The sequence below is a fragment of the Camelina sativa genome, chromosome 9, assembly GCF_030686135.1.
Source record: "Camelina sativa cultivar CO46 ecotype springtype chromosome 9, ASM3068613v1".
NCBI classification, from domain to species: Eukaryota; Viridiplantae; Streptophyta; class Magnoliopsida; order Brassicales; family Brassicaceae; genus Camelina; species Camelina sativa.
In genome coordinates, this window is record NC_141888.1 from 15,963,856 (window position 1) to 15,990,234 (window position 26,379).

General features: G+C 32.4%; 2 protein-coding genes, 2 long non-coding RNA genes and 2 pseudogenes across 10 annotated transcripts; 5 read left to right on the forward strand and 1 right to left on the reverse strand.

Annotated features, from left to right (window-relative positions):
* Positions 1-1,678: 1,678 nt before the first annotated feature.
* LOC147938136 (uncharacterized) lies at positions 1,679-4,779 on the reverse strand (annotated as a pseudogene).
* Positions 4,780-6,925: 2,146 nt separating this feature from the next.
* Positions 6,926-8,499, forward strand: LOC104710901 (uncharacterized). Of its 7 annotated transcripts, none has more exons than XR_015566896.1 (5): positions 6,937-7,258; positions 7,364-7,398; positions 7,517-7,571; positions 7,746-7,816; positions 8,089-8,499. It is a non-coding gene; the product is annotated as an uncharacterized LOC104710901 (long non-coding RNA). The 7 variants fall into 7 exon arrangements; XR_015566895.1 differs by having other exon boundaries at positions 6,940-7,258; positions 7,513-7,571; XR_015566900.1 differs by lacking the exon at positions 7,517-7,571 and adding an exon at positions 7,632-7,673 and having other exon boundaries at positions 6,993-7,258.
* Positions 8,500-9,224: 725 nt separating this feature from the next.
* LOC104710900 (uncharacterized) lies at positions 9,225-10,168 on the forward strand. The gene is made up of 3 exons (XR_755138.3): positions 9,225-9,465; positions 9,688-9,732; positions 9,879-10,168. It is a non-coding gene; the product is annotated as an uncharacterized LOC104710900 (long non-coding RNA).
* Positions 10,169-14,048: 3,880 nt separating this feature from the next.
* Positions 14,049-15,874, forward strand: LOC147938137 (uncharacterized; annotated as a pseudogene).
* Positions 15,875-18,668: 2,794 nt separating this feature from the next.
* On the forward strand, positions 18,669-22,104 carry LOC104710898 (putative NAC domain-containing protein 61). Its single transcript, XM_010427552.3, has 3 exons — positions 18,669-18,934; positions 19,397-19,683; positions 21,706-22,104. The coding sequence occupies exons 1-3, from the start codon at positions 18,778-18,780 to the stop codon at positions 21,991-21,993; spliced, it is 732 nt and encodes a 243-aa protein (XP_010425854.1). The 5' UTR covers positions 18,669-18,777; the 3' UTR covers positions 21,994-22,104.
* Positions 22,105-24,017: 1,913 nt separating this feature from the next.
* On the forward strand, positions 24,018-24,733 carry LOC104710897 (uncharacterized). Its single transcript, XM_010427551.2, has one exon. The coding sequence runs from the start codon at positions 24,028-24,030 to the stop codon at positions 24,682-24,684; it is 657 nt and encodes a 218-aa protein (XP_010425853.2). The 5' UTR covers positions 24,018-24,027; the 3' UTR covers positions 24,685-24,733.
* The last annotated feature ends 1,646 nt before the right edge of the window (positions 24,734-26,379 follow it).

Genomic DNA, 26,379 nt, shown 5'->3' on the forward strand with positions numbered 1-26,379 from the left:
TGAAGAATTAAGCTCTAAAAACACATAAAACACAAGATATCACGGACCAAATTATAAACCATCTATCCTAATACACCCCCTCAAGTCTTTAGCTTTGAAATGTCTGGTTGGGAAGATAGTGACATGAGCTTGAGCAGATGATGGAAAGGTCCAGGTTGAAGAGGTTTCGTGAGTATGTTAGCATGTTTGTTCTCGGTTGGGACATTTAATGTTCATAGAGTACCTGCTTTCACCTGATCACGAACAGTGTGGCAGTCGATTTCAATGTGTTTGGTGCGTTCATGGAACACCGGATTCATAGCAATGTGACAGACTTGTTATCGCAAAACAGCTTTGCAAGACATGTTACTTTGACGCGGAGATCTTTGAGTAGTTGTTGTAACCATATGATCTCACAAGTCGTATGGGCCATTGCTCGATATTCTGACTCTGTACTACTCTAACTTGTGACAGCTTGTTTCTTCGACTTCCAAGAGATTAGAGAAGTACTAAGATAGATGCAATAGCCTGTAATTGATCGTTTAGTTTCTGTGCAAGTACCCCAGTCAGCATCAGCAAAAACATTTAAGCACAGCTCTGTATTTGCAGAGTACATCAAACCTTGACCAGGATTAGCTTTGATAAAGCGTAGAACCTTATGTGCAGCCTGCAAATGTACATCAGAGAGAGCTGATATGAACTGACTCAGTTGGTGTACGGCAAAAGTAATGTCAAGCCTCGTGATTATTAAATACAACAATCGACCAATAAGTTCTCTGTAAGCTTTTGGACTTGGAAGAGGTGTACCCATATCCTTCGTAAGATGCACATTAGGATCCATAGGAACAGAACTCGGCTTGCAATCCAGAAATCCAACATCAGTCAGCAAATTCTGGGCATACTTTCTCTGACAGAGAGAGATTCCCTTATCAGATCGAGCTATCTCCAAACCTAAAAAGAACCTAGCTGGACCTAAGTCTTTAATTTTGAATTCAGACTTCAATAGATCCTTTAAGTCCTCCACTGCCTTATCACTGTCATTTGTGATCATGATGTCATCTACGTAGACAAGCACACCAGAGCCCTCTTTGACAAACAGTGTATTATCAGCTGGAGAATGGATGTAATTGGCACCAAGTAAGACAGAGGAGAGACGTTTGTACCATTGTCGAGAGGCTTGTTTAAGTCCATATAAGGACTTAAGGAGACGACAAACTGGATTCGGAGGCAATGTTGTATTTGGTGGAGGTGTGTAACCAGGAGGCAAACACATGTAAATCTCCTCTTCAAGATCTCCATGTAAGAAAGCATTCGAAACATCCATTTGTGTGAGGCTCCAACCCTGTTTAGCAGCGAGACCAAGTATAAACTTCACACTAGTCAATTTAGCCACAAGAGAAAAAGTGTCCAAGTAATCAACACCCTCTTGTTGAGTGAATCCCTGTGCCACCAAGCGAGCTTTATATCGCTCCACTGTGCCATCAGAGTTGTATATGATGGTAAAGATCCATTTGCAACCGACAACATTCTTACCCGCAGGTAGTGTTTCAACCTCAAAAGTCTTGTTCAGTTCAAGAGCATGTAACTCGTCATTAGCTGCATTAGTCCATTTCTCTGATTTCATAGCCTCAGCAAACGACTTTGGTTCCGTTTCAAGACTATAAGAGAAGATATAGGATTGAAATTCGGAGAAAATTTATCATAAGAGATAGGCAGAAGTAATAGGAAATGGAGTAGTAATTTTAGTAGTAGGTGGTAGAGTAGAAGTGAAAGGAACTAAATAACAGTGATACTCAGACATATAACTAGGAGGCTTAGTATTTCGTTTCGGCCTAGTAACAGTTAGAGAATCACTCACAGTGTTATTCTCAGCTACTGTATCGATGGTGCTAGAATTCAAAAGCCTATCAGATGTATTAGATGTTGATGCAGATGAATGATCAATCAAAGAAGTTTCAAAATCACTAGCAGATTCAGAATCAACAAAATGTAAAGGTGGAGGTAGAGGTAAAATTTGATTTGGAAACATATCAACAGAGGAGGAAAGAAGATCACTAGTTTTAAAAGGAAATTGGTTTTCTTGGAAAACAACATTTCTGGAAATGGAAATTGAATTAGACTCTAAATCAAGAACTTTATACCCTTTAAAACCAGCAGGATAACCAAGAAACACACAAGGTTTAGCTCTAGGAGAAAACTTATGTCTATCTTTTGAGAAAGTAGAAGCATAAATAAACAACCAAATGACTTTAAAAGACTGTAATCTGGTAATTTCTTAAGCAGAAGCTCAAAAGGAGATTTATTTTCTAGTAAAGGTGATGGTATCCTATTTATTAAGAACACATCTGTTAAAACACAATCACTCCAATGTTGTAAAGGGACGTTAGATTGAAAAAGTAAAGACCGAGCTACATTAAGTAAATGTTGATGTTTTCGTTCAACGACTGAGTTTTGTTGTGGTGTGTAAGCACATGAAAAATAATGCACCATTCCATTTTCTTTAACAATGTCATTGAAAGCTAACTCAGGCGCATTGTTAGAATGAATAGCTTTAATCTTTGATTCATATTAAGTAGAAACGAGTTTTAGAAAAGCTGGAAAAATAATAGAAACTTCACTTTTATTTCTGAGCATATAAACCCAAGTAACTCTAGTACCATCATCAACCAATGTTAAAAAATATCTAAAACCCTCAACAGACTCAACACTAAAAGGACCCCAAATGTCAAGATGAACAAGATCAAATGGTTTAGCTGCTAGGTTATTATGAGACACATACGCTCATCTCTTTTGTTTTGCTAAAGGACAGATTTTACATTGCATGACATCTAAAGATTTATGTTTCAAAGAAGGAATATGAATAACAAGTTTATGTAAAGCAGAAAGTGACGGATGTCCTAAACGTTGGTGCCAAAGAACTTCATCTTCCAAGACAGAACCAGAAAAAGAACAAACCACAGGAGTAGATGGTGAGAGGGATACTGGCTCTGTTTCCAGAATGTATAAGTTGTTAAACAATTTACCCCTCCCAATCATCAAGCCCTGAGAAAGTTCCTGAATGAAACAACATGAAGGAAAGAAATGAGCAGAACACAACAATGTTTGTACTAAACAACTTACACTAATCAAATTGAACTTAAAATCAGGAACATGTAAAACATTGTGCAATATCAGTTTCGATGTGATGCAGATTGTACCTATATGAGTTATAGCAACCCTAGCACCATTCGGTAAAGTAACCGTAGTATTAGACACAAGAGTTAACTCACTAAACATTGCTAGATCAGAACAAACATGACTAGAGGCCCCACTATCTATTATCCAAGCATCATGAGGAAGAATTTTCTGAAGTGAAGAAATAGTATGTTCTCGAAAAATTAGAGTATTATCTCTATATTTAAGACTAGTAGAAGGAAATGAAACGGTACCAGAAGATGAATTCTGAGTCATTAGACCAAAGTTTGAAATAGTTGCAGCCGCAGTATGAGGCATACTAGACGTAGTCGCATTCTCTGAAAGTTGTGCTTGACTCTGAAGTTGAGATATAAGTTGTTGCATTTGTTGTGGTGTCAAGTCTTGTATCTTCAGATTAGTACCATCACTCACACCATAAGACATCCCTTGTGGAGGTGGATAAGCTGCATTAGCAGTAGCATCATTGGTAGGTAGACCATAGTCCAAATATCCAGTATTCTCAGAATAGACATTGGCAATAGCATTAGCCTTCTGCATTGCATCATAGGGAGCCATTGGCATTCTAGACTGAGTTTACATCATTCAAGGCTGAAATTGAGAGACTGGCATACACGGTTGAAACTGGTTCTGACCATTCCCTTTGTAGTTGTAACCCATATAATTGGTTTTATATCCTGGAGGAAAACCATGTAGTTTGAAACACTTATGTACGGTATGTCCTGTCTTTCCACAATGTGTGCAAACCGGCTTCTGATAAGACTTGATCGTATTGTAAGCTGCGACATACGCACTCTCCATATCTCCATCAGATTGTGAACCAGTTTGAAAGGCCACAATATCAACTCGAGTAAGAGGCTTAACATGATTCTGTCTTTCATCTTGAGTAACCATGTTAAAAACTTCCTCAATCGTAGGTATAGGCCTCAACATCAAGATGTGACGCCTGGTTTGATCATAGCTCTCATTCAAACCCATAAGAAACTTCATCACTTTACTTCGCTGTTGTAATCTCTCCCATTTCACTGCAGCATCACATTGACATCTCCCACAAGTACAAACTAGTAGATCAATATAATTCTTGTGTTCCTCCCACAAGGTGAGCAAATCAGTATAGTAAGTGGAGACATCATTCGAACCTTGTTCAATCTTGCTAAGCTTCTATTCAATAGCAAATACTCGTGGTGTATCATCTTGCTTGAAACGAGAGACCAAATTATTCCAAATATCTTCAGCAGTAGATATAAAAAGCAAACTCTGACCTATCTTCTTATCAACTGAATTCATCAACCAAGTAGATACTAAATCATTGCATCCAGTCCAAGCCTCATAATCTCTATGATTTTCCGGAGGTCTAGTGATAGTACCGTTAATAAATCCCAACTTGTTCCTGATATTGAGACCCATCCACATCGAACGTCGCCAAGAGTGAAAATCTGAAGCCGTAGATAAACGATTCGAGACAAGAACCAAGCCGGCATGATCAGTACTTTGCAAAGAATATGGATTAGCATATTGATCTGTTACACAGCGTGATTGCTCAGTTGTATGCGGCGGTGGTGGTGGTCGATTAGTTGGAGCAAGCGGCAGAGGAACTGAAGAACTCATTATAAGAGATGAGTAAAAAAATTTCAAAAGAAAAGTAAAATCGGAATCGAGATTGTAACAAGATCCGTTCACCTAAAGCTCAATCAAAGAGAAATTAAAAGAACCTGGATCAATAACAAGATCCGAAGGTACAAATCACAAATCGTGATAACAAGGAACTGAAGAAAACGAGAAATCGATGGAAGTGGAAGACTCATCTCCGATCAATGGATGCAGAAGCAAAAAAAAAAAATTTTAAAGAAGAGCTCTGATACTATATTAAACTCCGATTAACCGGAAAAGATGAAGAACGACCGGAGAAGAGTAAAGGTGGGAAACACCGTTTTATTAATCTGATCAAAAGTTTGTTACAAGATCTTAATCCAATTAGTGTTTATCCTTGAGCTTATATATGCAACACTAACTAGAATATAATCTCGGTTTACTAAGATAACCGGACCAAATTATAAACCATCTATCCTAATACTAGGAAAAAATTGATTTGATTCGTATATTTTGATTAAGATATATCAAATTTATATATAAACCAGATACACAAATTAACTCTCGACCTTTTTGGACCAATTCCTTGTTCAATCTCTATATATTCAGGAATCATTGTGCACGTTGAAGACTATGGAGGATGATCACATTCAGTCATTCTTATTTTGATTGTTCGTGTGTTATTATGATTTAGTTAAAACTCTCGATCCACTTTTTGTCTACTGTACTCACGTGTGGGATTTATTAGACTATGTGCATCGGTTCAGTTTTTCAACACTTTTTTTTATTTTTTAAGACCCTCTTTAGTGGTGGTTGCTTCTCCAAATTCCTTTAATAAAAAAGTACAAAAAGAAAAAAAGGAAAGAACGTTGCTGAAGTTATCCAGAGTAGCAACGCTTTTCTTATATTTTAAACACTTGTCAGTTTTTAATTATTTAATATTAAAATATTAATTTTTTTTTGTTGAGCAACGGTGAATCCGTTCTCTGCTAATGATGCTCTAACACTCCATATTATATTTTTTCTCCATATTTTTATTTTCATGATTCAACTTTTTTCATCTACATAGTTTTGTTTAATAAAATTCAACATCTTACTCTACTATAATATATTTTCATATTTTTATTTTGTTTATAATTTATGATTACATATTTAATAACAATTATCTATTAAAAATAAATTAATATAATTTAAAATTAAATAATTTTTATAAAAATTCATTTACTATTTTAATTTATAATTGAGATTAATTTTATTTTTGTAAGTAAAATGAAGAAGTTTAAACATACACAAAAAATTGGTCTTAGGAAAATAGAAAATTCTAATGAAACTTGATGTTTTTCATATGTCCAAATAAAACAAGACTAGCTCCTATTTATACATTTTTTTAAATGATGAATTTTGGTATACTTTTTATTTTATAAAAATATATAAATTAATATAAAATAATTGAGCTAAAATAATTAGGATGAAATAAAAGTTCACAAAACAATGTGTGAACAATAGTGGTGATCTAACACTTCTACGTATACAAACACTTCAATTTATTACTCTTTAAGATTTATAGCTAAAGTTTACAACAACTACACCAGGTTCAAGTTAGCATTTAAATATAAACACCAATGTATAAGATGTATTGAAAAACAATAGTATACTAATAGCTAGCACACAAAAATCCAATGTCAATTATTATAGTTTACAGAAGAATAGAACTATTTAGTTCTGCAAAAATAGATATTGTTGCTGCTAATGATCCGAATAGTTAAGACTTACAAAGAAGAAATTGATTTTGTTTTTGAAAAGTTTATCACTGCCTAATTAAATTATTTTTCTTAAGTTTATCAATGCCAAATTTTGGTAATACCCATTCACCATCTTCTTCTCTCATACTTTGTCATGTGTTAATGTAGATTCCGTTTTCTCCAGATTCAACCAGTTGAATCTATTTAATTCAGTTTAATACATGTATGATTTTTTAAAAATTCAACAGATCCAAATTAAACAGTTGAAAAAATTATTCAACCGCCCACTACAAGAATATTGAGTTTTAATAGCACTATAATATAGCGTTTGTGGTGATAATGCTATAGTTATAATACCGGTTTATTTTAGATAGCGTTTGTATAGGTATAAACGCTATGATATATAGTTATTTTAGTTTCTCGTGTCTTTTAGTTTGGGTGGGTTATTTTTGATAGCAATACATAATTGTAAACGTTATGATAGTGTTAGTCCCGCGACACTCAGAAAAATTTAGGTTCCAAAACTTTTTTCCCGACAACAATTTTGCCTCCAAGACAAAAAAAAAAAAAAATCCCCAAATACCCAGAACCCTAAACTTTCATTTGTTCTTCCTCTCTCACACAAATCGACAATCTTTGCCGAAACCCACTCTCTTCCACACAAATCTCATCCAAAATATCTAATCCCAGATCTAAAATTTCATGTTCTTTGTAATCTCATATCCGAAAATCTCACTCTTTCGAGCCAAAACACTGTAATCCAGCTTCCTTTTTTCGCTAGATTGTTGTTGGTTCTTCCCGTAAAGGTACTATGGTTTTTCTGAGTTGAGTCGATTTATTCTTTTTGTTTTCTGTTGTAGTTCGATTTAAGCAAAAAGAGAAGACAATCTAGCAGGTATCTCACTCAAACTTGATTTCTATCAGATCTTGTTCCTTGTTGTTGTTGTTGTTGTTGTTGTTGTTTTGGCTTAACGTGAGTGACTCTGATAATTACTTGTAAACCGAAAAGTCAGTCACTCTGCATCCCTCTAAGTCTCAGTCCCTGTCAGGCGCAATTCCTGGCTTAACGTGAGTGACTCTGATAATTATTTGGGTTTGATCCGTTTCGGTTGTTTTGCTTTGTTGCAGGAATATTTCAATTTCAGTAGAGTGTAATTGAAATAATTACTGGTAGTTAAATCTATTTTTGATTGGGTTTTCGATTGATGTGTTATGAGTTGAATAGATTTTTTTGTTGTGTAGTTTATCTTTGACGTCATCGTGATTCCGGAGCTGAATGGACGAGCCTAGGAAAAAACTCTATTCTCATCACCGTAGGATTTCTTGACATTGACGAGCTTTCTTGTTGTATAGTCCATATATTAACATTATCTGTTGGTCTCTCAGTCTCTCTTTCTCCAAGCTTGGAATCTTATATGTTGATTAGTCTCTTTGCTGAATCTTATTTCTGCAAGTTGCAGACTGCAACCTTTGATATTTTGTTTATGTTTAGCTTCGATGGGTCCTTTTGTTGATGAGTCTATGTTCATTTGATTTCCTCTCTTTAATATTAATTCGTCTTTTTGTGCATTCCTCCGATTCGCAGAAAGATGATGGATATTATGGTTAAGGAAGCTTCCTCATGTGACCTTAAGGATCTTGTTGCTAAGTTCATTCTTGCTCGAAGCTATTGGCAGGGAGATTGAGAAGGCAACTCAGAGCATCCACCCTCTTCATAACGTTTTCATCCGTAAAGTCTAGATTCTCAAAGCACCCAACTTCGACCTTGGCAATCTTTATGGATATGATATGAGTTAAGAAGATAAACACTAACAGCAAAAAGGGCAAGCCACAACAGATGAAATGAAGTTTGAAATTGGATTCATATGTATTTGTTTCTTTCTAAATTTTGACTATTTACACTATTATTTTTTTTTACATTTGGTTTGTGCCTTGTGGTTTAGAATACATAATTGAAAATATAATTTTCTAGTTTTATTAACAATAAAATAATAAATATTTAATTTAAGGAATATAAATTCACACTTGTAAAAAAATTTTCTGCTAATTCTCATTAAAGTTAAAAGGAAAATAAAAAGAAAAAAATTAATGAGTTTTTTGGTTTAGAGTTTACGGCATAGAGTTTTGGTTTTGATTTCAAATAAACTTTGGTAATTTTATTGTTAATAAATTTTTGTCGATTACTAAATAATTAGTTTAGGGAATATAAATTCACAATTGTAAATTATTTTGTTGCTGATTCTCAATGAAGAAAAATAAAATAGAACAAGTAAATGAGTTTAGGGTATATAGGGTTTGGAGTTTAGGGTATATAAGATACATGAGTATCTTGCATATAAATTTAGTGTTACTAACAATATAAATAAATAAATATATATTTATGGTTTAATGAGTGTTTTATTTTTAAGTATTAAAGTTTCAAAAAAAGAAAAATAATCATTTTCTAAATCCTAAACCCTAAACCCTAAATTTCTAACCCAAAATGTAATTATCTTGCAAATCGAGTTAATTATAAAATGATTTGAAAATAGTTTTAGGAAATATAATTTGTCTTAGATTAACCTACCACATATAAAAAATTAATGTACTAAATAAACGAAAAAAAATAACAAAAATGCTAAACATTCAAGATACAAATAAAAAGCTGGCTTTTGATTGGCTAATGTGTAAATGTGAGGATCACAGATTTGTTTAATATTAACCGTTGATAAGATTAGATCCAACGGACCCAAGTTCAATGTTTATTTTTATTTTTCTTTCTCTTCTCTTTTACTCGCCTCTGCCGTCTTCTCATCTCCATCTTCCTCTGATTCTCCCTCACGCAATGTGTAGCTTCATCTTCCTCCTCGTCTTTACCCTTTAATTTTTCTCTTCTCTTTGTCTCTTTCCTTCTCTTTCTTACCGCCGCTGCTTCTCTTTGTCTCTTTCCTTCTCTTTCTTACCGCCGCTGCTTCTAGATCTGGTAAAGAAAGATTTGTCTTATCTGCAATTTAGTTTTAACACATAAAAATCCAAAGTTGTATTCATGATATTTGGCTACTTGTGCTTTGACTTTCCGATTATTGTTTGCTCATGGTTCTGATGTGTCTTACGGTGGAGTAATCTCTTTCTTCCATGTGAATCTAGCTTAGATTTTAGTGAACTGTATGTATGTGTTAAGTTAATACGGTTGTGTTCGTTGCAGATCCACTAAAACCATTTGCAGAAGATTTGATTCTTGTTATTTCGAGTAAGATTCAATCAGTTGACTAATTTTCTTTTTTAAGCAGAATATGTGAATCGATTTTTAATTTAAATGGGACTGTATCTGTGGTTCAATGTAATTGATTGTACATTGGCTAAGACTCTAATTTCTCTTGGTGGTTGATTATGCAGCGAAAACTAGTTTTTACAAGAGACTGGGAAGATCAGGTGATTCATGAACTATGAAGTATGAACATCAAAGAGTGTGCAAAGGAGTCGAGATATGACAACATAAACTCAAAACAATCTTCGGAAGCAGCTCGAGAAACTGAACGCTCAAATCATTTTTTTTGCTCATCTCCATCGTTTTTAATTTCTTTCACGTCTTTAGACTCGATTGTATTAGTTAATTTCGACGTATATACAAAATTCGTTGTAATTGTAATTTTTTTTATAATTAATAGTATTCATTATTTTTGTTATTTGTTTCCTTGTAAATTTAAATTGTGCTTTTTAGAATATAAAATTAGGTATTGGAATAAAATGAAAAAATAATGCATAATACAAATGAAACAATTACATTTATATAAATGCTATAATAATATAAAAAATAAGATTTCAAAAACCCTGTTAATAATATTATTAATAACAAAATAAATACGTTATTATAGAATATTTAATTACAGATGAATAAATTCTATTGTATATGATAATATAATAGCAGATAATAAAAACGCTATCTAAAGTGTCTAACCTATAATGACGGACGCAGATATAGCGTTGTGGTATCGATAGATAGCATTACTCAGACGTTATTAAAACTCAATTTTCTTGTAGTGGCCTCATTGTACATAATCTTATGTCAAAGAGAACCACACCAATTAAAGTACAATACACATTTCCACCATTCCCACCATTCCCACCATTCTTTGTTTCTCCATTTGTTCCCACGTAAATGCTTCCTTTCTTTCTTTCTTTTTTTTCGTTGAAGCCCATGAAGACGCATTTTTACACAAAACTTTCATGTTTTTGCATAGACATAAATCCGACTTTACATTTTTATTAACAACATGCATTACGTATTACCAATGTTAATGAGAATATATATATATATATATAACATATTATTAATTAACACAAATACTTCATATTGATATTAAAAAAGGAATTTATTTTATTTAATCACAAACTACAAACTTAAGTGTTTTATTAAATTAGGAAAAAACTAAATAAGTAGAAAATACATATTTTAGTATATATAAACAAATTAGGTCATTTTAAAAGTATAATAAGAAATATCTCATTTCAAAATTATAATTTAATTAAGAAATATGAATTTAAGTATATTACAGATTGATGAAACGACAAGTGGACGATATTTATCCTATAACTATATTAGTGATAAATATTCAGTTGATAGAAAAAAAAATTATTTGTTTTTTTTTCCAAAAGAATAGAAAATAAGATAATCCATAATAAACAAGATTGAACAAGCTACAAGTCTTTTAACAAGGAAAAGACACAGAAAAAAAAACAAGAGAAAATGCTTTGCATAAAAAAAGAAACAAGAGAATATATGATGATTTGACGTTGTCGTTATTTTCCAGGATGTGGACAAAAGAAACAAGACTTTTTCGCCTTTTAGGTCTCCGGAATCAAAAGCCAAGACAGTTTCCGAGAAATTTTTTGCGGTTGTCTTGTTTGAGAGTCTTATGATAAGACATGAAAAATCAATATTTTCACCAATGTCTTTGTGCAACATTGAAATCAAAAGTTAGGCATGACTATTTTATGTGTTCTTTTTGTCTAACCTCACATTTTTAACGACATGTCTATAAACTGAGATATTATTTTGTGTAACCTATCTACATCACCGATACGGCTGCCATCCAGCCAGCCGATCATATTGTTGATTATCGTTCGTCTAAGTTATTTTTTGATTTAGATATCAGAATTGAAGTTCATGCATGTTATTTGAATTTCGTGTTCGCTCATATTGAAATAAGCACGATTTATTTGTTCGTAAAATACATACGGTGAAAAAATTCAGTTTAACATAGGCTTTTTTCCCATCTAGATTCAAGTACAGTACTTAGTTTTATATTGACGCCTTTTGTTAGTTATTAAACTTACACGTTGAGTAAAGGACTTGCCTAAAAGATAAATATAATAAAGTTATTTAGTACACATTCATAAAACATTAATTAAAATCGATAGACACAATTAGGTGGACACGAATTAGTTTATACTTATAGTACTAATGAGCTGTTTGACCGCTTGGAACAATTAGTCATATGTTCACTACTCTTGCATATAAATGTTTGAACACTTTACCACTTTTACTGACATGTACATGAATATTTGAAATTTTTTGAAGACATATATTGAACGTATTCATGTTGAAACTGAATTTCAACCCAGTTTCTTAGTCTTTTGTTCACTCTTGGATTACTGTTAAAGAGGACCACACCAACATCTATCTATCTCACACTTAAACTTGAGTGCCTTTTAGCACGCATTTCTAATGGTTCTCTTCCACCAAATTAAATATCCTTCATTGAGGAAAAATAATATATATATATATATATATATATATCCTTCATTATGTGAATCGAGAAGCTTTATGTTTCTTACGGGGAGGGATGCACATTGGTGAAAGAGTATATTGCTCAAAATTTTGCCTTGTAATTTTGTTCACTGTCGACGTCGGTCAAAAAGGGTTAAATCCACATTAATAATAACAGACCAACCCATGGGCATTATTACAATAATAAAAAGTAGCGGTGTTGTTAAATATTTCTTGAAATTTTTGTATTGAAAATTGTAATGGTTTGTTTTTTGGGATAGTTGTCGTCTCTTCGACTATATCTGGCAGTAGATGGATCTACGCCAAGAAAAAACAGTCAGTGTCATAGGAAACACCACGAATGCTTTCCAACGATCTTTCAACGTTTGAAGTAAAAAAACACTTGGGTAAAGGTTAAAAACTGTAGTATATGTTTATGTTTAATGTATTTAAGAGTGATTATATTGATCTCTCTAGAAATGTTTACTTGTGTGAACCTAATGGACCAATTAGCCTAACGTTTACTATTCGTGCATATAAATGTTTTTACACTTGCACTTTTGATATTGGCAGCCTTCCTTTTTTTCTTTCCTCTTCCTGTCAACACCATTTTGTTGTTCTCTTCATTGATCAGTACTGTTAAGTGATCACGTGGTAACTGAACTTAATTAAAACTTTCCACCCGATTTAAATCACTCTTGGATAACTATTATAAGAGGACCACACTAACATCTATCTCACCCTTCTTTGTTTCTTTGCTTTTGGTTCCTACTCCTTACAACATTTTGTTTTGTTCGCGAAAACCTCGTGGCACAATTGACTGACTTTTTTTTTTTTTTTTGTCTCGAATAAGTTTTCTCTGTTCATTCCTGTCAAATATGAAATATCTTCGGCATTATAAATAACAATATATTTTTCAATAGCCTCTATATTATACTAGGACTCAGACATGAAGATGTATTGAATGGCTGAAGTAGTGTTTGTGTGATTCAAGGCGTGATACAAGATTGTTGGTGTTTTATGTGTGTGAGAAGTTTCTAGAAGGTTTGAGAAGGAATTATTGAAGAACGGTTTGAGGATGAATTGAATAGGAAAACTACTATTTTTTTGGTTGATTAAATTGAAGTTTTACAAGGAAAAGGAAAATAGCAAAAAGGAAAAAGTATTTTTATGAGATTTGGAAATCTTCTCCTATTGTGATTAGGAATTCTTGATGGGTATATAAGGAGGTGTTATGCACGTCCTAGAGAAGCAAGAGAGCTGATGCATAAAGGTTAGAACCCTAGAGAGCTTTCTGCTGGTGTGCGGCTTAGTTTTGCGGTTTGGTGCTTGTGATCAAGCTTCTTTGTTCGTCGGTGTGACGTGTGTGTGAATTCAAGAGAGTTGAAGATCTGAAGTCTAGGCTCAGGGGAGTTTAGCCCAAGGTTAGGTTATCTTGGTTTGAATCTAGGCTTGGTGTTAGTCTAGTTAAGGGTAGAAAATTATCCTTAAGATTTCATGTTATAGAACAGAGCGGTGTATTAAGAGGGTTGTGCTTAATTTACACGTTTGCGTATAGGTTGTATTTGCTTTCTTGTTCTAGTGGAATCGAAATCTGGACGTGGTCCCGGAGAGTAGGGAAAACCGAACCTCGTTAACAAAGTTCTTGTGTTCTTTATTTTCTGCACTTTATTATTGCCTCATCCGCATTTACAAGTGGTATCAGAGTGGGTTCTTGATAGAGATTCAGTCTAGTTTCGGGTAGATCAAGGGTGAGGGTAATTCAGGAAGTTAGGAAGAGCTTTGAATCAGTTGTGATGACTTCTTACAGAGAAGGCACGTCTATGACAAGACCACCGTTGCTTGATTTATCAAATTATGGATATTGGAAGATTCGTATGCAAGCGTTTAGTAGTAACCTTGATAAAGATTGCTGGAATTCGATTGAGCTTGGTTGGGAGCCCCCTAAATTCGTGGATGATAAAGGAGTTAAGTGTCTTAAGCCAAGAGATAAGTGGACTACTGCAGAGAAAAAGTTATCAAGTTGTAATTCTACAGCCAAGACGGCAATTTACAGTTGTATTGATTCAAGCCACTTCAAGTTGATTTCTCAATGTGTATCAGCTCAAAAAGCATGGAAGTCATTGGAGAATATGTTTGAGGGTACTTCAAGTGTTAAGAGAACAAAGCTGGATATGTTGGCATCACAATTTGAGAATCTAAGGATGGAAGAAAAAAAACTGTGGCTGAGTTCAGTGCTAAGTTATGTGATATTTCTAATGAGGCTTTTGCTCTTGGAAAGCAGTCCAAAGACAAAAAGCTTGTGAAGAAGTTGAAGCGGTCATTGCCTGCAAAATTTGAGTCAAAAATTTCTGCAGTTGAAGAAGCTCACAATTTAGATGAGATGGCTTTTGATGAGTTTGTTGGCATTCTTAAAGCTTTTGAATTAAGCAAAGCATATGAAGCTGAAGGAGTAAAGAAGAAAGATGATGAAGTTAAGGAATCAATAAAGAAGGAAGTTGACATTGGAGTTGCTCTTAAGGTATCATCTTGTGAAGATTCAATGGCTATGTTATCAAGACAATTTGCTAAATTTCTGAAGCGTAAGGGCGAAGAGAAGAAAAGTAGAATGGGTGAAGAGATGAAGACTTCATCAAAGAATGTTCAATGTTTTGAATGCAAAGGATATGGTCATGTATGGTCTGATTGTGCCAATCTACAAAAGCATAAGAAGAAGGCTATGAATGTTGTTACTAGTGATTCTGAAACTGATTCAGATGAAGAAGAAGATATGAAGAATTTTGTGGCGTTTACAACTTTTGAAGATAGTTCTAAATCAGCGTCTGCAACAGTGTCTGCAACTGCTTCTGAATCTGCAGCAAAACCTTTAACTGCAACAGAGCATGAGTCTGAGAATGATAGTGATTCAGAGGATATGAGCTATGAAGAACTTGGTAAGAGTTATGAGAAGTTGTATGCACATTGGCTTAAGGTAGTTGATGAAAATTCAGTTTTGATTAAGGAGAAGCTCCAGTTAGAGGCCAAAGTCATTGAAGCAGAGAAACATGCAACAGAGAAGGGAGAAGAAGCATTACAAGCTAAAGTGCAACTTGAAGAAACTCAAAATAATTTGAGGATGCTTAATAATGGTACAAAGAAGTTAGATCATATTCTGAGTATTGGCAAGACAGATAAGTGTGGCCTTGGATATGAAGGAAAAGTTTCAAAATCGGATCCGGTGTTTGTTTCAAGTGGAAAAATCACGTCGGCTTCAAAGCGTACTTCAGAGTCTGCTATAGAGGTTGCTTCAGTTTTTGTGAAAGAGCAGAATGCACCTAGACAAGTATTTTGACCTGTTTGTCATCATTGTGGTGTTGTTGGGCATATTAGGCCAAGATGTTTCAGATTGTTGAGAGAGAGGAGCCGCATGGAGAATGCTTTTGATGTAAGGTTTTGTGGTCCTACATGTTATCATTGTGGAGTTCAAGGACATAGTAAGAGGAATTGTTTCAAATTCATTCGAGAGTTTAATCATGGAGGTCTAAGACGCAATAAGATTTGGGTTAGAAAAGATGAGTTCTATGGAGGTGGTGTACTAGGCTATCAACCGCGTATTGCAAAGCGGGGAGAATTTTCCAGTTAGTTTTGACCATGTTGTGACTCATTTAGGGGGAGAATGAAGATGTGTCTGGTGATGTTGTTTAGGTGTTTGAACTGATGAGTTCACAAGCATAGTCAAAAAGGGGGAGAATGAAGATGTATTGAATGGCTGAAGTAGTGTCTGTGTGATTCAAGACGTGATACAAGATTGTTGGTGTTTTATGTGTGTGAGAAGTTTCTAGAAGGTTTGAGAAGGAATTATTGAAGGACGGTTTGAGGATGAATTGAATAGGAAAACTACTATTTCTTTGGTTGATTAAATTGAAGTTTTACAAGGAAAAAAAAATAGCAAAAAGGAAAAGGTATTTTTCTTATGAGATTTGGAAATATTCTCCTATTGTGATTAGGAAGTCTTGATGGGTATATAAGGAGGTGTTAGGCACGTCCTAGAGAAGCAAGAGAGCTGATGCATAAAGGTTAGAACCCTAGAGAGCTTTCTGTTGGTATGCGGCTTAGTTTCGCGGTTTGGTGCTTGTGATCAAGCTTCTTTGTTCGTCGGTGTGACGTGTGTGTGAATTCAAGAGAGTTGAAGATCTGAAGTCTAGGCTCAGGGGAGTTTAGCCCAAGGTTAGGTTATCTTGGTTTGAATCTAGGCTTGGTGTTAGTCTAGTTAAGGGTAGAGAATTATCCTTAATATTTCATGTTATAGAATGGAGCGGTGAATTAAGAGGGTTGTGCTTAATTTACGCGTTTGCGAATAGGTTGTATTTGCTTTCTTGTTCTAGTGGAATCGAAATCTTGACGTGGTCCCGGGGAGTAGGAAAAAACCGAACCTCGTTAACAAAGTTCTTGTGTTCTTTACTTTCTGCACTTTATTATTACCTCATCCACATTTACAAGACCCCCCCCCCCCCGCGATGTCGCGAGGGAAGTATTTTGGAAAAAAAAAAATTTAAATTTAAAAGGTACGATTGAAAAAACACAACTATTGGTCGCGATTATTCGGTTTGTTATTATTATATAAATTAATGTAATACTTTCTACATCAGATATAGTTGAAAAAATTATCAAATGATATTAAAAGTTATGGCTTCTATATATTGCCTATTTATTTTGAATTGGAACCTCATAATTGAACCCTAATTTAATATGGTATGAAAGCCAACCGATTGCTGGGCCAACTTGTAGATGTTATTCCCACATATGCCCACGCTTCATATAGTCATGCTGAGCGTGGAAAGCGGAGAAGAGGGGGTGTTAGTGTAATACGTCTCATATCGGTAATTGAAAAAATTATCAAGTGATATAAAATGAGTTAGGATTTCTCCACTTATTACCAATTGGTTTTGAGTTGGAAACTCATAACTAAATCCAAATTTAACATATTAAAGGTATCAATTTAAACTTGGAGTTCGTATATTATGAATAAATTTAAATCCACGGTTATTGAACTGATAATTTAAAAAAACACTTTAAAATCTACTGTTATTAAACGAATGATTTAAAAATTTAATTTAAAATTCACTGTTATTCAAAACAGTTTGTGGATTTGGATTTTAATGATTTTCAAGGATTGTGGAGGAATTAAGAGGTTTTGTTTAGTTAAAAATACAGAAATCCAAATCTCATGATTTTAGGTAGAATTTGAAAGAATTTTACAATAAATCATATCAACTTTCCTAAAATCATCAAAAATTATTTAAAATTTCATTAAAACTCAATTCACTTGCAATGTTAGATTGAATACATCCCCTAAATTTTCAACACTAACCCCTAAAACCGAAAATTTTATTTTGGAAGTAAAAACAAAATGAATTCTTTCTTCAACTTGAAAATATTATATTTTAAAATTTTCAAAAAATATAAATACATTATCGTATCATTTCTACACAATATTTTCTACTTAATTTCAGTCATTGAGTAATTGCGCGGCGGCTACATAAATTAAGCATCTTTAAATTGTTCGATTATTATCTAACAACTTTCTAAATTTCTTATAATATTGAGTAGGTTGTAGGTATGGATATTCATATAAAGTATATCACTATACATTTTTTTCTTGTCTATGTGTCAACTCTCAAATATGTCTACAGAATCATCAATAGAGCGACATCATGAAAACAATATATGTTTCTGTAGAAAAAAATACTTCTAGCTACAAAATGAAGAAAATTATTAACTACAATTTTGATATTAATATAGCTAATTCGAAAAAAACAAAAAAAAAACACGTCATAGCTGATGCCAGAATAGTTATCTCTAAAAAGGTCCAATTTTATAAAACATTGGATAGAAGAAAGTAATATATATATATATATATATATATATATATATATATATATATATTATAAAAAAAGTTATGTATAGGCATCAACCTAAGATCGGATTTGCTACTGGAGTCTGGAGTGCTGATCGAATTAACTATGGTTGGATCATTGTGTGTGTTTGATGGCTCAATATGGTTGGATTTGGATCAATATATAAAAAATGTCTTTATATGATTTATTAATTTCGAGGCATTTACCCAAAACAGAACATGCATGCATGGAGATGGATGTAACAATGGAAAATGCGAGGATATAGTAATGAATTTATATTAGTTTTATCAATTATATATATAAAAAATGAATATATATTTGTAGGAGACTTATTAAGAAGAAGCCTTGACTTATTCAATGATAAAGGTATGTGGTTTGAGAAAAAGCACTCACTGTCACACGTATAGACATGATAGAAATGGAACGAAATTATCACACATATGGGCCCGTGGCCAATTCTCCAACAAAATATGAAAAGACAAATAATAATACACTCGACCAAAAACTAAAGTCCAAACGCGTAAAACTTTTCCTATTTCACTCGGAGAAAAAAACTAATCTCTGGCTACTTGGCAACTATTTATACTCATCATGAGCTCATGAGGTTTCACTTTTACTCAAGAAACAAATGGGGGAAGAGCTCCGTGTAGGGTTTCGGTTCTATCCGACGGAAGAAGAGCTTCTTACGTTCTACCTAAGAATCCAGCTCAGTGGAGGAAATGCCACCATTCACAGCCTCATACCAATCCTTGATGTGTTTAGCGTTGAGCCTACTCAGCTTCCAAGTACGTATGCAATCACTACCTATAAATCATGTCGATGATATGTTTGTCGTCTAGATGTGTAATCAAATATTAAGGAGCGCATAACGTCACGTCGTCTCACTGTAGAGTCTTCCTTCTTGCGTTTCTTGAGTAGATAAATGTCATCTTGAGATTGTAAACATGAAATATAGGTTTAATTGTTTGTTTGTATTTTATGTTTATTTATTTTGTAGCTGTAAGTAACTATATAGGTTGGTTAAATTTTTATAAACAAAAACAATAGGTAGGATTTATTTCCGTTTGCGTTTGAGATTATATGTAAAACAACTATATACAAAAGAATTATAGGTATTCCTAACACTAAACAATATAATTTCCTATAAATATATTTTTGTTTAAATTACCATGTAAGCGTACATACATAAAGTGAGGTTTTACACAAAAATTGAGAAGTGTGTTCTCGGTGTGTGTTTTTGTTTGTAGATCTTGCGGGAGAGAGGTGTCGAGGAGATGCAGAACAATGGCTTTTCTTCGTGCCAAGACAAGAGCGGGAAGCTAGAGGAGGAAGACCAAGCAGGACCACTCGTTCAGGATACTGGAAAGCAACTGGTTCACCAGGCCCCGTGTTCTCTCCTGATAACCGAGTGATCGGAGTTAAGAAGACGATGGTATTCTATACCGGAAAAGCACCTACTGGGAGAAAAACAAAGTGGAAGATGAATGAGTATAAAGCTGTTGATGAAACAGCCAGTGCATCTACAAACCCAAAGGTGCATAATCACATCTTTAAAATGAAAATTTTCATCAAATATATACTAATTGAACAGACTTTTCTTTTTCTTAAACACCAAATTTTATATGAGGAATTCTAATATAAAATATAGTCTCAAAACCCTTTTTGGACAACCATGTGCAGCGAACTAACTGTATAATCTTTTTAAACAAAAATTATTACAAGAGAGAAATATCAAAACGAATTACTCTAGATATATATGATTCTGTCCAAAATCATTATCATAGATGTGTAAATATATATATATATATATACTAGAACTTTATAATAATTTTAACATATTTAAATTTATTAAAACATTTAAAATTTTATATTTTGTGTTTCGATATTTATCTTACGTTTGTTATTTGTTTTGTTTTTAAATAAGTATTCTCAGTCACTTAAAATGAATAACTATTGATTAGTTAAGCATTAAATTGAAAAAAAAAATTAATATGAAAGATTATTTTAAAATATTTAGTTTGTATCCCATAAAATATAGAGCTCTTCATGTTTTGATGCATAATCAAGACGTACAAACATTTTTACATTGGGGAAAAGAACACTGATTATGTATAAAATAAAATGTGGCTGAACATGGACATTATGTGTTAGTTTGTCCACTCTTAACATAATCTATAAAACATCAATATTTTCTAAACCAGACACCTCCAAGAAGAGCGAGACTATAGCTTGAATTTCTCGAATAACCTCTTCTTGAGCCGAAACTCATGCTCTTCCTTCATTTTATGTGTAATTAATTTTATTAATTAGATAACTATAGGTAGCATAAGTAATTTTGATATTTATCTATTACCAGCATGCTTCACACATGTTTAAAAGTTTTATCATTATAATTTGAATGTTTTAGCAACAAAATATTTTCATCTTAATGAATTATACAAATGACTTCAAATGCATATGTGTTCTAGAAATATAATTCTTTGTGTTTTTTGATTAAATGCATTTAGAAAATAAAGTTCTCAGTTAGATATTTCTATATTTTTATCACATACTTTATATCTATTGAACATATTAAATGCGAACTGAATTTTAGTTTAGAATTGAGTAAAAAAATGTTATTAATATATATTATTATATCAAATAAAAATAATTTTTGTAACATATATTATAACTTTTTTGTCAACAAATAATTATTATAATATTATAAATTTTTTATAGCTTGAAGTTAGTAAAGAATTTAATGACCATCACATTATATTTTTCCAGATTTATGATATTAATATTTAAATCTTTAATTATCAGAAATTTCTTTTGTCTAAAATTATAATATTAATATTTAATGCTTTCTTATTTGCAAAATTATAATGTTATAGTAATTATATAAAATATTGATAAATGATACCTATGCAAAATTATAGTGTTATGGTAATATATAAAATATTGATAAATAATTTCTATATGTAATTACTAAAAGGACATTGCACAAATGTCAATATATTTTTAGTACAGAAATATCATTGTAATTTAGTGAATATGAAAAATAATATATGTAATTTTAAAAAAATATGAATTAAAAGAATTTGATAATTAAGAAGTGAGGACAAGTGTCGAAAATATATGATGCCAAATGTCATCGTGGTATGCAAAGTTAGGAGAAAACCTTCTCATATTATATTATATATATATATATATATATATATATATATATATATATATATATATAAGGTTTTACCTTGCAAGTCTTTTCAAAAGTGATATACAGTATGTGGTAAAAGAGTGAGCGGTAGATTTAAACGGTTTACATGTGTTTTTAAGTATTTGAAATTACCCAAATCATGCATACATAAAATGATAAAAAAACCAAAAAATATCAAGCATCATGCATATTTTTCTCTATTGGTTTATATATATTAATTTCATCGAATTTATAGTTTTCTACCATCCTAAGATGCATACGTTAATGTCTAAATAACTGAGAATATCTAATTAGAAAAAAAATGTTAATCTTTCTTGATCAGAAAAGGTTTTAACAAAGTTTGTTGCTATTTCAATATAGCTGAGGAACGAATTCAGTATCTGTAGAATCTACATAAAGTCAGGAAGCTCGAGGGCCTTTGACAGACGTCCCACAGAAGCTTATGGGATAGAGAGAAAGGTTCCTAGCAATAGAGTGGAGACATCATCTCGTGTTACAATATCAACCTCACCAGAAACTTCACATTCAGGAGGAAACAATGTTGATTTGCCGGTGAATGCTACTACTATTAATACACAAAGCATCTCAGAGATGGTTGATGGGCTATCACTACCTTTTTGGGAATGGGAACAAATGACTTGGTCTTAAGTCTTAACCGTATTAAATTACTTCTTATGTTCATTTGCTACTAAAATATACAACAGGAGATAAGAAAAAAAAAAAAGTAGAAGAAGTCCTCACATTTAGGGCAACTTTCAATTTTGAGTGGCCAACTAGTAAAGTATATATAATTAAGAAGTCTAATAAGAGGAAAAAAGAAAAAAACTAGTAGTATATATGAGTAGTAGGATGGTGTGTAGAATTAACACGCTAATAATTACATTGATGAAGATTGAAGATATATGGGTCTATCACGATTCACGACCACGACATTTTTTTAACCTAACCGGATGATTAGGCCAAAGATTCACTATGTTTTTATACTTACGTCTTTATTTTTTCCTTTTTTTTGGGGTTCATTTGTGGGATTTGTTTCTTTTTTTTTCGTTGGTTTTGAATAATGATGAGTAGATATGATTTCCTAAAAGGTTCTAGTTGATCATGGATGATATTTAGAATACTTTGCATGTATTTTCCTCCTAAAATATGGATAGAAATTAGCTTCAATCAATTAAATCAGTCTCACATTCAATACAAATCAGATCCGCCGACATCTATTGTACTTTCTTCAATTCCTTTCAGTTTTTTAATATAGTATGTTGTTTAATCATTTTCATTCTTACCATATGTTTTGGTCCTTTTGGATATGTTCTTCTATATATAGAGGTGTGATCTCGATTTGTGTTAATACACCACTTGACTGAAAAAAAAAGAAAAAAAAAAAGACAAAGGATGACTGATTGTGTATATGGATGTTTGTTGATCATTCAACGTTTGCCCACAAGATAAAAACAGTCAAATAATTCTTAAAATTCCTATCATTTTCTGTAAAATAAAAAATAATATATATATATATATATATATATATATATATATTCTGTTTCCTATAGTGTAAGTGGGAGATAGAGAAGCGCATATAGTAGACGATAAAAAAAAGTTGTGTTTTATTTCATTTGTTGTTTTCCTTGTTCAGTTTATATAAAATTTTCTTCTAAAACTTTTTGTTTTAAGGGTATTTCCAACCCACTTCTATATTTTATATTTAACTTAATTTTAGAGTAAAATCTACTCCAACCCATCTCTATTTCTACCTCTACAATAGAGATCTCTATTTTTTCCTCTATATATAAAGGAACTCTATTTTTTCCTCTATAATAGAGTTGAACTTTGTGAAGTGACTTTAGTGTAGTGGCAGAAGGTAAGTCCATTTGTAGAAGGCACCATCATACCCGGTATCGAGTCCCGGCTCTTACGAATGTAGGAATTTGGCTAATGGCCTTCCAGTTGTGGCCTAATGGTTGACAATAAAAAAAATAAAGTTGAACTTTTTTATTTATAAAATGGTCCTTGAACTTTTAATACTTTTACATTTATGATCAAAATAAATAAATTATATATTTAATGGTCCTTAAACTTTTAACACTTTATTATTTTATATGATGCAATGTATTTCTTTTAATAAATGTGATATTTAAATAATATTTATGAATATTAAAAATGGAAATAATATTATAATTTTATGAAAGTTTCACAAATACTAAAATAAATAGGTTAGTTTGCAACTTTTATAAATAAAATGTATTAATAATAAAATAAAAAGGAATCTCTATGGAATATTCTTTTTTAGAGGAAAAAATAGAGGTATCCACTGGAGTAAAAATCACTTCTATTATAGAATTTCTTTATTTTAAAGGTAAAAATAGCGAAAACCAATGATCTAAGAAATTTACTTATTATAATTAATTCTTCTACTTGATTGTGTGAGTATTTGTTTTTCAAGAAACGTTTGACGTGCCTCTCTCTCTCTCTCTCTCTCTCTCTCTCTCTCTCTCTCTCTCTCTCTCTCTCTCTCTCTCTCTCTCTCTCTCTTTTATAACCATATATACTCTCTTATTATTAGCGTTTACGAGTTTATATATCCTCCATCGCTCATTCCAAACCTATAAATATATTTCATGCTTAAAATTTGTGGAAATGAAAAGAGGACAATTTTAAACCATTGACAACATCAAAAATTAATATATGTACAAACTTCAAGCTAGTATTCCTCTTAAACCTATAACCAAAGAAAAGGCTTTACTTAACATATATACAATGGTTTTTTTTCACTCTTCTCATGCATACATATCAATCTATTTTGTAACCTTTCTTCTCCTCTCACGGTGGTCATCTACCAATGCAAAATTCAACATTGCTAGCCCTTTATCAACGAAACCAAAAACATGTCCATTTCCGTCAGGGCTGATATCAAAGGCTTGTAAAGGCACCGCGTCATTTTCGTCCCTAGAAGAAGCATGTATCGAATCTCTAACCTTAGATCCCCGCACAGCCTCCGCATCAACTGCATTGGAGTTGGCTAAGGCTGCCCTTTATCTTTCCATGGAGAAGGCACAGCATACGCAGTTTCTCATCGGTTCTCCGAAGAAGCCATGTTTCAAGAGTTGTATGGAGAACTATAATGATTCTGTTGTCGAGGGGCTACAGAAGGCAGCATTGTCAATGGAAAAAGGTAATGTTGAAGATACGGATGACGAACTTAGTCTCGCACGTGATGCTGCTGATTACTGCAATATGATTTTGTCTGTTGATCCAGACGATACAAGGTCCCTAGTTTTTGCGGCCAACATGGATGTGTATAATCATATTACGTTTGTGATGAGTGTAGCAGACTTGTTGTAGAACAATCTCAAAATTCCTTTCAAATTAACAATATGTTTTGAGTATAACACTAATCAATATGGTCGTAGTACTTCTTTTCGTATATCTTGTTGTATAGAGAGATAACCATGTTTCACTATATATCGAGTGTAGAAAATATTATAATTTAAGAGAACGTGATATATGCATGTCAATTAATCAAGAGATCTTTGGAAAAAACATACGTTTTTCAAACTTAATTGGTAAACTAGTATTTACACTATTCAAAATTTAAAAAATAGTCAATAAAACCCATATGTGAGATAGATTAGTTATGAGATAGAAAAGTAAGGAAAAAATAGTTAATTACATAAGGGTTTTCAATTTTTGGGCATGAGAGAAAGCCAAGAATAAATAAATATATATATATATATATATATATATATATATTTCTTTTGTTTTTGCAAGCACACCTCTCCTATCTTGTTATATTCAAATATTTGGTAACATATTTTTTTTACTTGAACTTTTTTTACACACAAATTATCTATTTTTTTCTCTACATTTTGACATCCGTTTTGTTTGATGATTTTATTTGTTAATGTTAAATATTTTTTATAAGTTTTGTATCTGTAAACCTTATTACAGATTTAATCTGTACATATTATTAAGTGTACAAATGTAATTATTTGATGTGGTGGTACTGAACACAATGATTCTTCTGTACAACAGTTTTGATGTACGAAATTATTCTGTACACATTATTAAGTGTACAATGGTGGTGTTGAACACAACGATTCTTCTGCACAACGGTTGTGGTGTACACAATTCACTACAACAAATATGTACATTGATAGCAGTAGAGGATAACACATTTTCATGAACTGCTATAAAAGATGATTATTTTTTTTGGTCACTTTGTAATAGTTCAATATAAATGCTATGTTATAATATCCTTAAGCGGGAATCTGAAAAATCTTATTCCGCCAACCCTGAGCCGAATTATTTCACTTAAGCGCCTAACATTTGTTTACTTAAGCGCCACACTGTCGAACAAAACAACACTCTCGAGCAAAACCTAACACCCTCGAGTAAAACAGCAAAACAACGACGAAATTCTCTAAGATTTCTCTAAGATTCTCTTCTATTTTAACGACGAAACAAGCTAATACGCCTCTCTTCTATTCGTCGGCCATAGATTTGTGCTCCTCCGTAGACCCATTCTCCAGCCCAGCCGTCAGTAAGCTCGAATCGAAGGCATGTCTTTCTTCTTTACTCTAATTACCTTCTTTCTTCTTACTCTCAAGGATTGAAATTATCGATTGTAGGGTTTATGAGCATCGATCTGAGATTTGATCCAAATTAGGGATTTTTGGGAATTTTCAAATTAGGGATTTGATTCAAATTTTAGATTATAAAACTAGGGATTTGATTCAAATTTCGGATTATGAGAATTAGGGATTTGATTCAAATTAGAGATTTTCAGAATTTTCAAATTTCCAAAGGTTATCGAAACATGCATATCTAATTGGATACTTTTTGCTATTTCTCAAGTGTTTGTGGTTGCTGCCATTGTGGAACTGAAGCTCGCTTTTGTTGTACTCAACAGTGCAGGTTAGTCCCTTGAGACCAAATTTTATGGTTATTCATTCTTTGGTTGTGATTGTTGTTGTTGTTGTTTTGGTTTTTTGTTTTTGTTTTGCGACTGTAATTATTTTGTGGCTGTAATTTTTTTGT

Coding starts and splice junctions, on each gene's coding strand:
- LOC104710898 (XM_010427552.3), top strand. CDS start 18,778: ATGGGGGAAGAGCTCCGTGTAGGGTTTCGGTTCTATCCGACGGAAGAA. Junction 18,935..19,396: donor TGAGCCTACTCAGCTTCCAA/GTACGTATGCAA, acceptor TTTTGTTTGTAG/ATCTTGCGGGAGAGAGGTGT. Junction 19,684..21,705: donor GTGCATCTACAAACCCAAAG/GTGCATAATCAC, acceptor ATTTCAATATAG/CTGAGGAACGAATTCAGTAT.
- LOC104710897 (XM_010427551.2), top strand. CDS start 24,028: ATGTACAAACTTCAAGCTAGTATTCCTCTTAAACCTATAACCAAAGAA.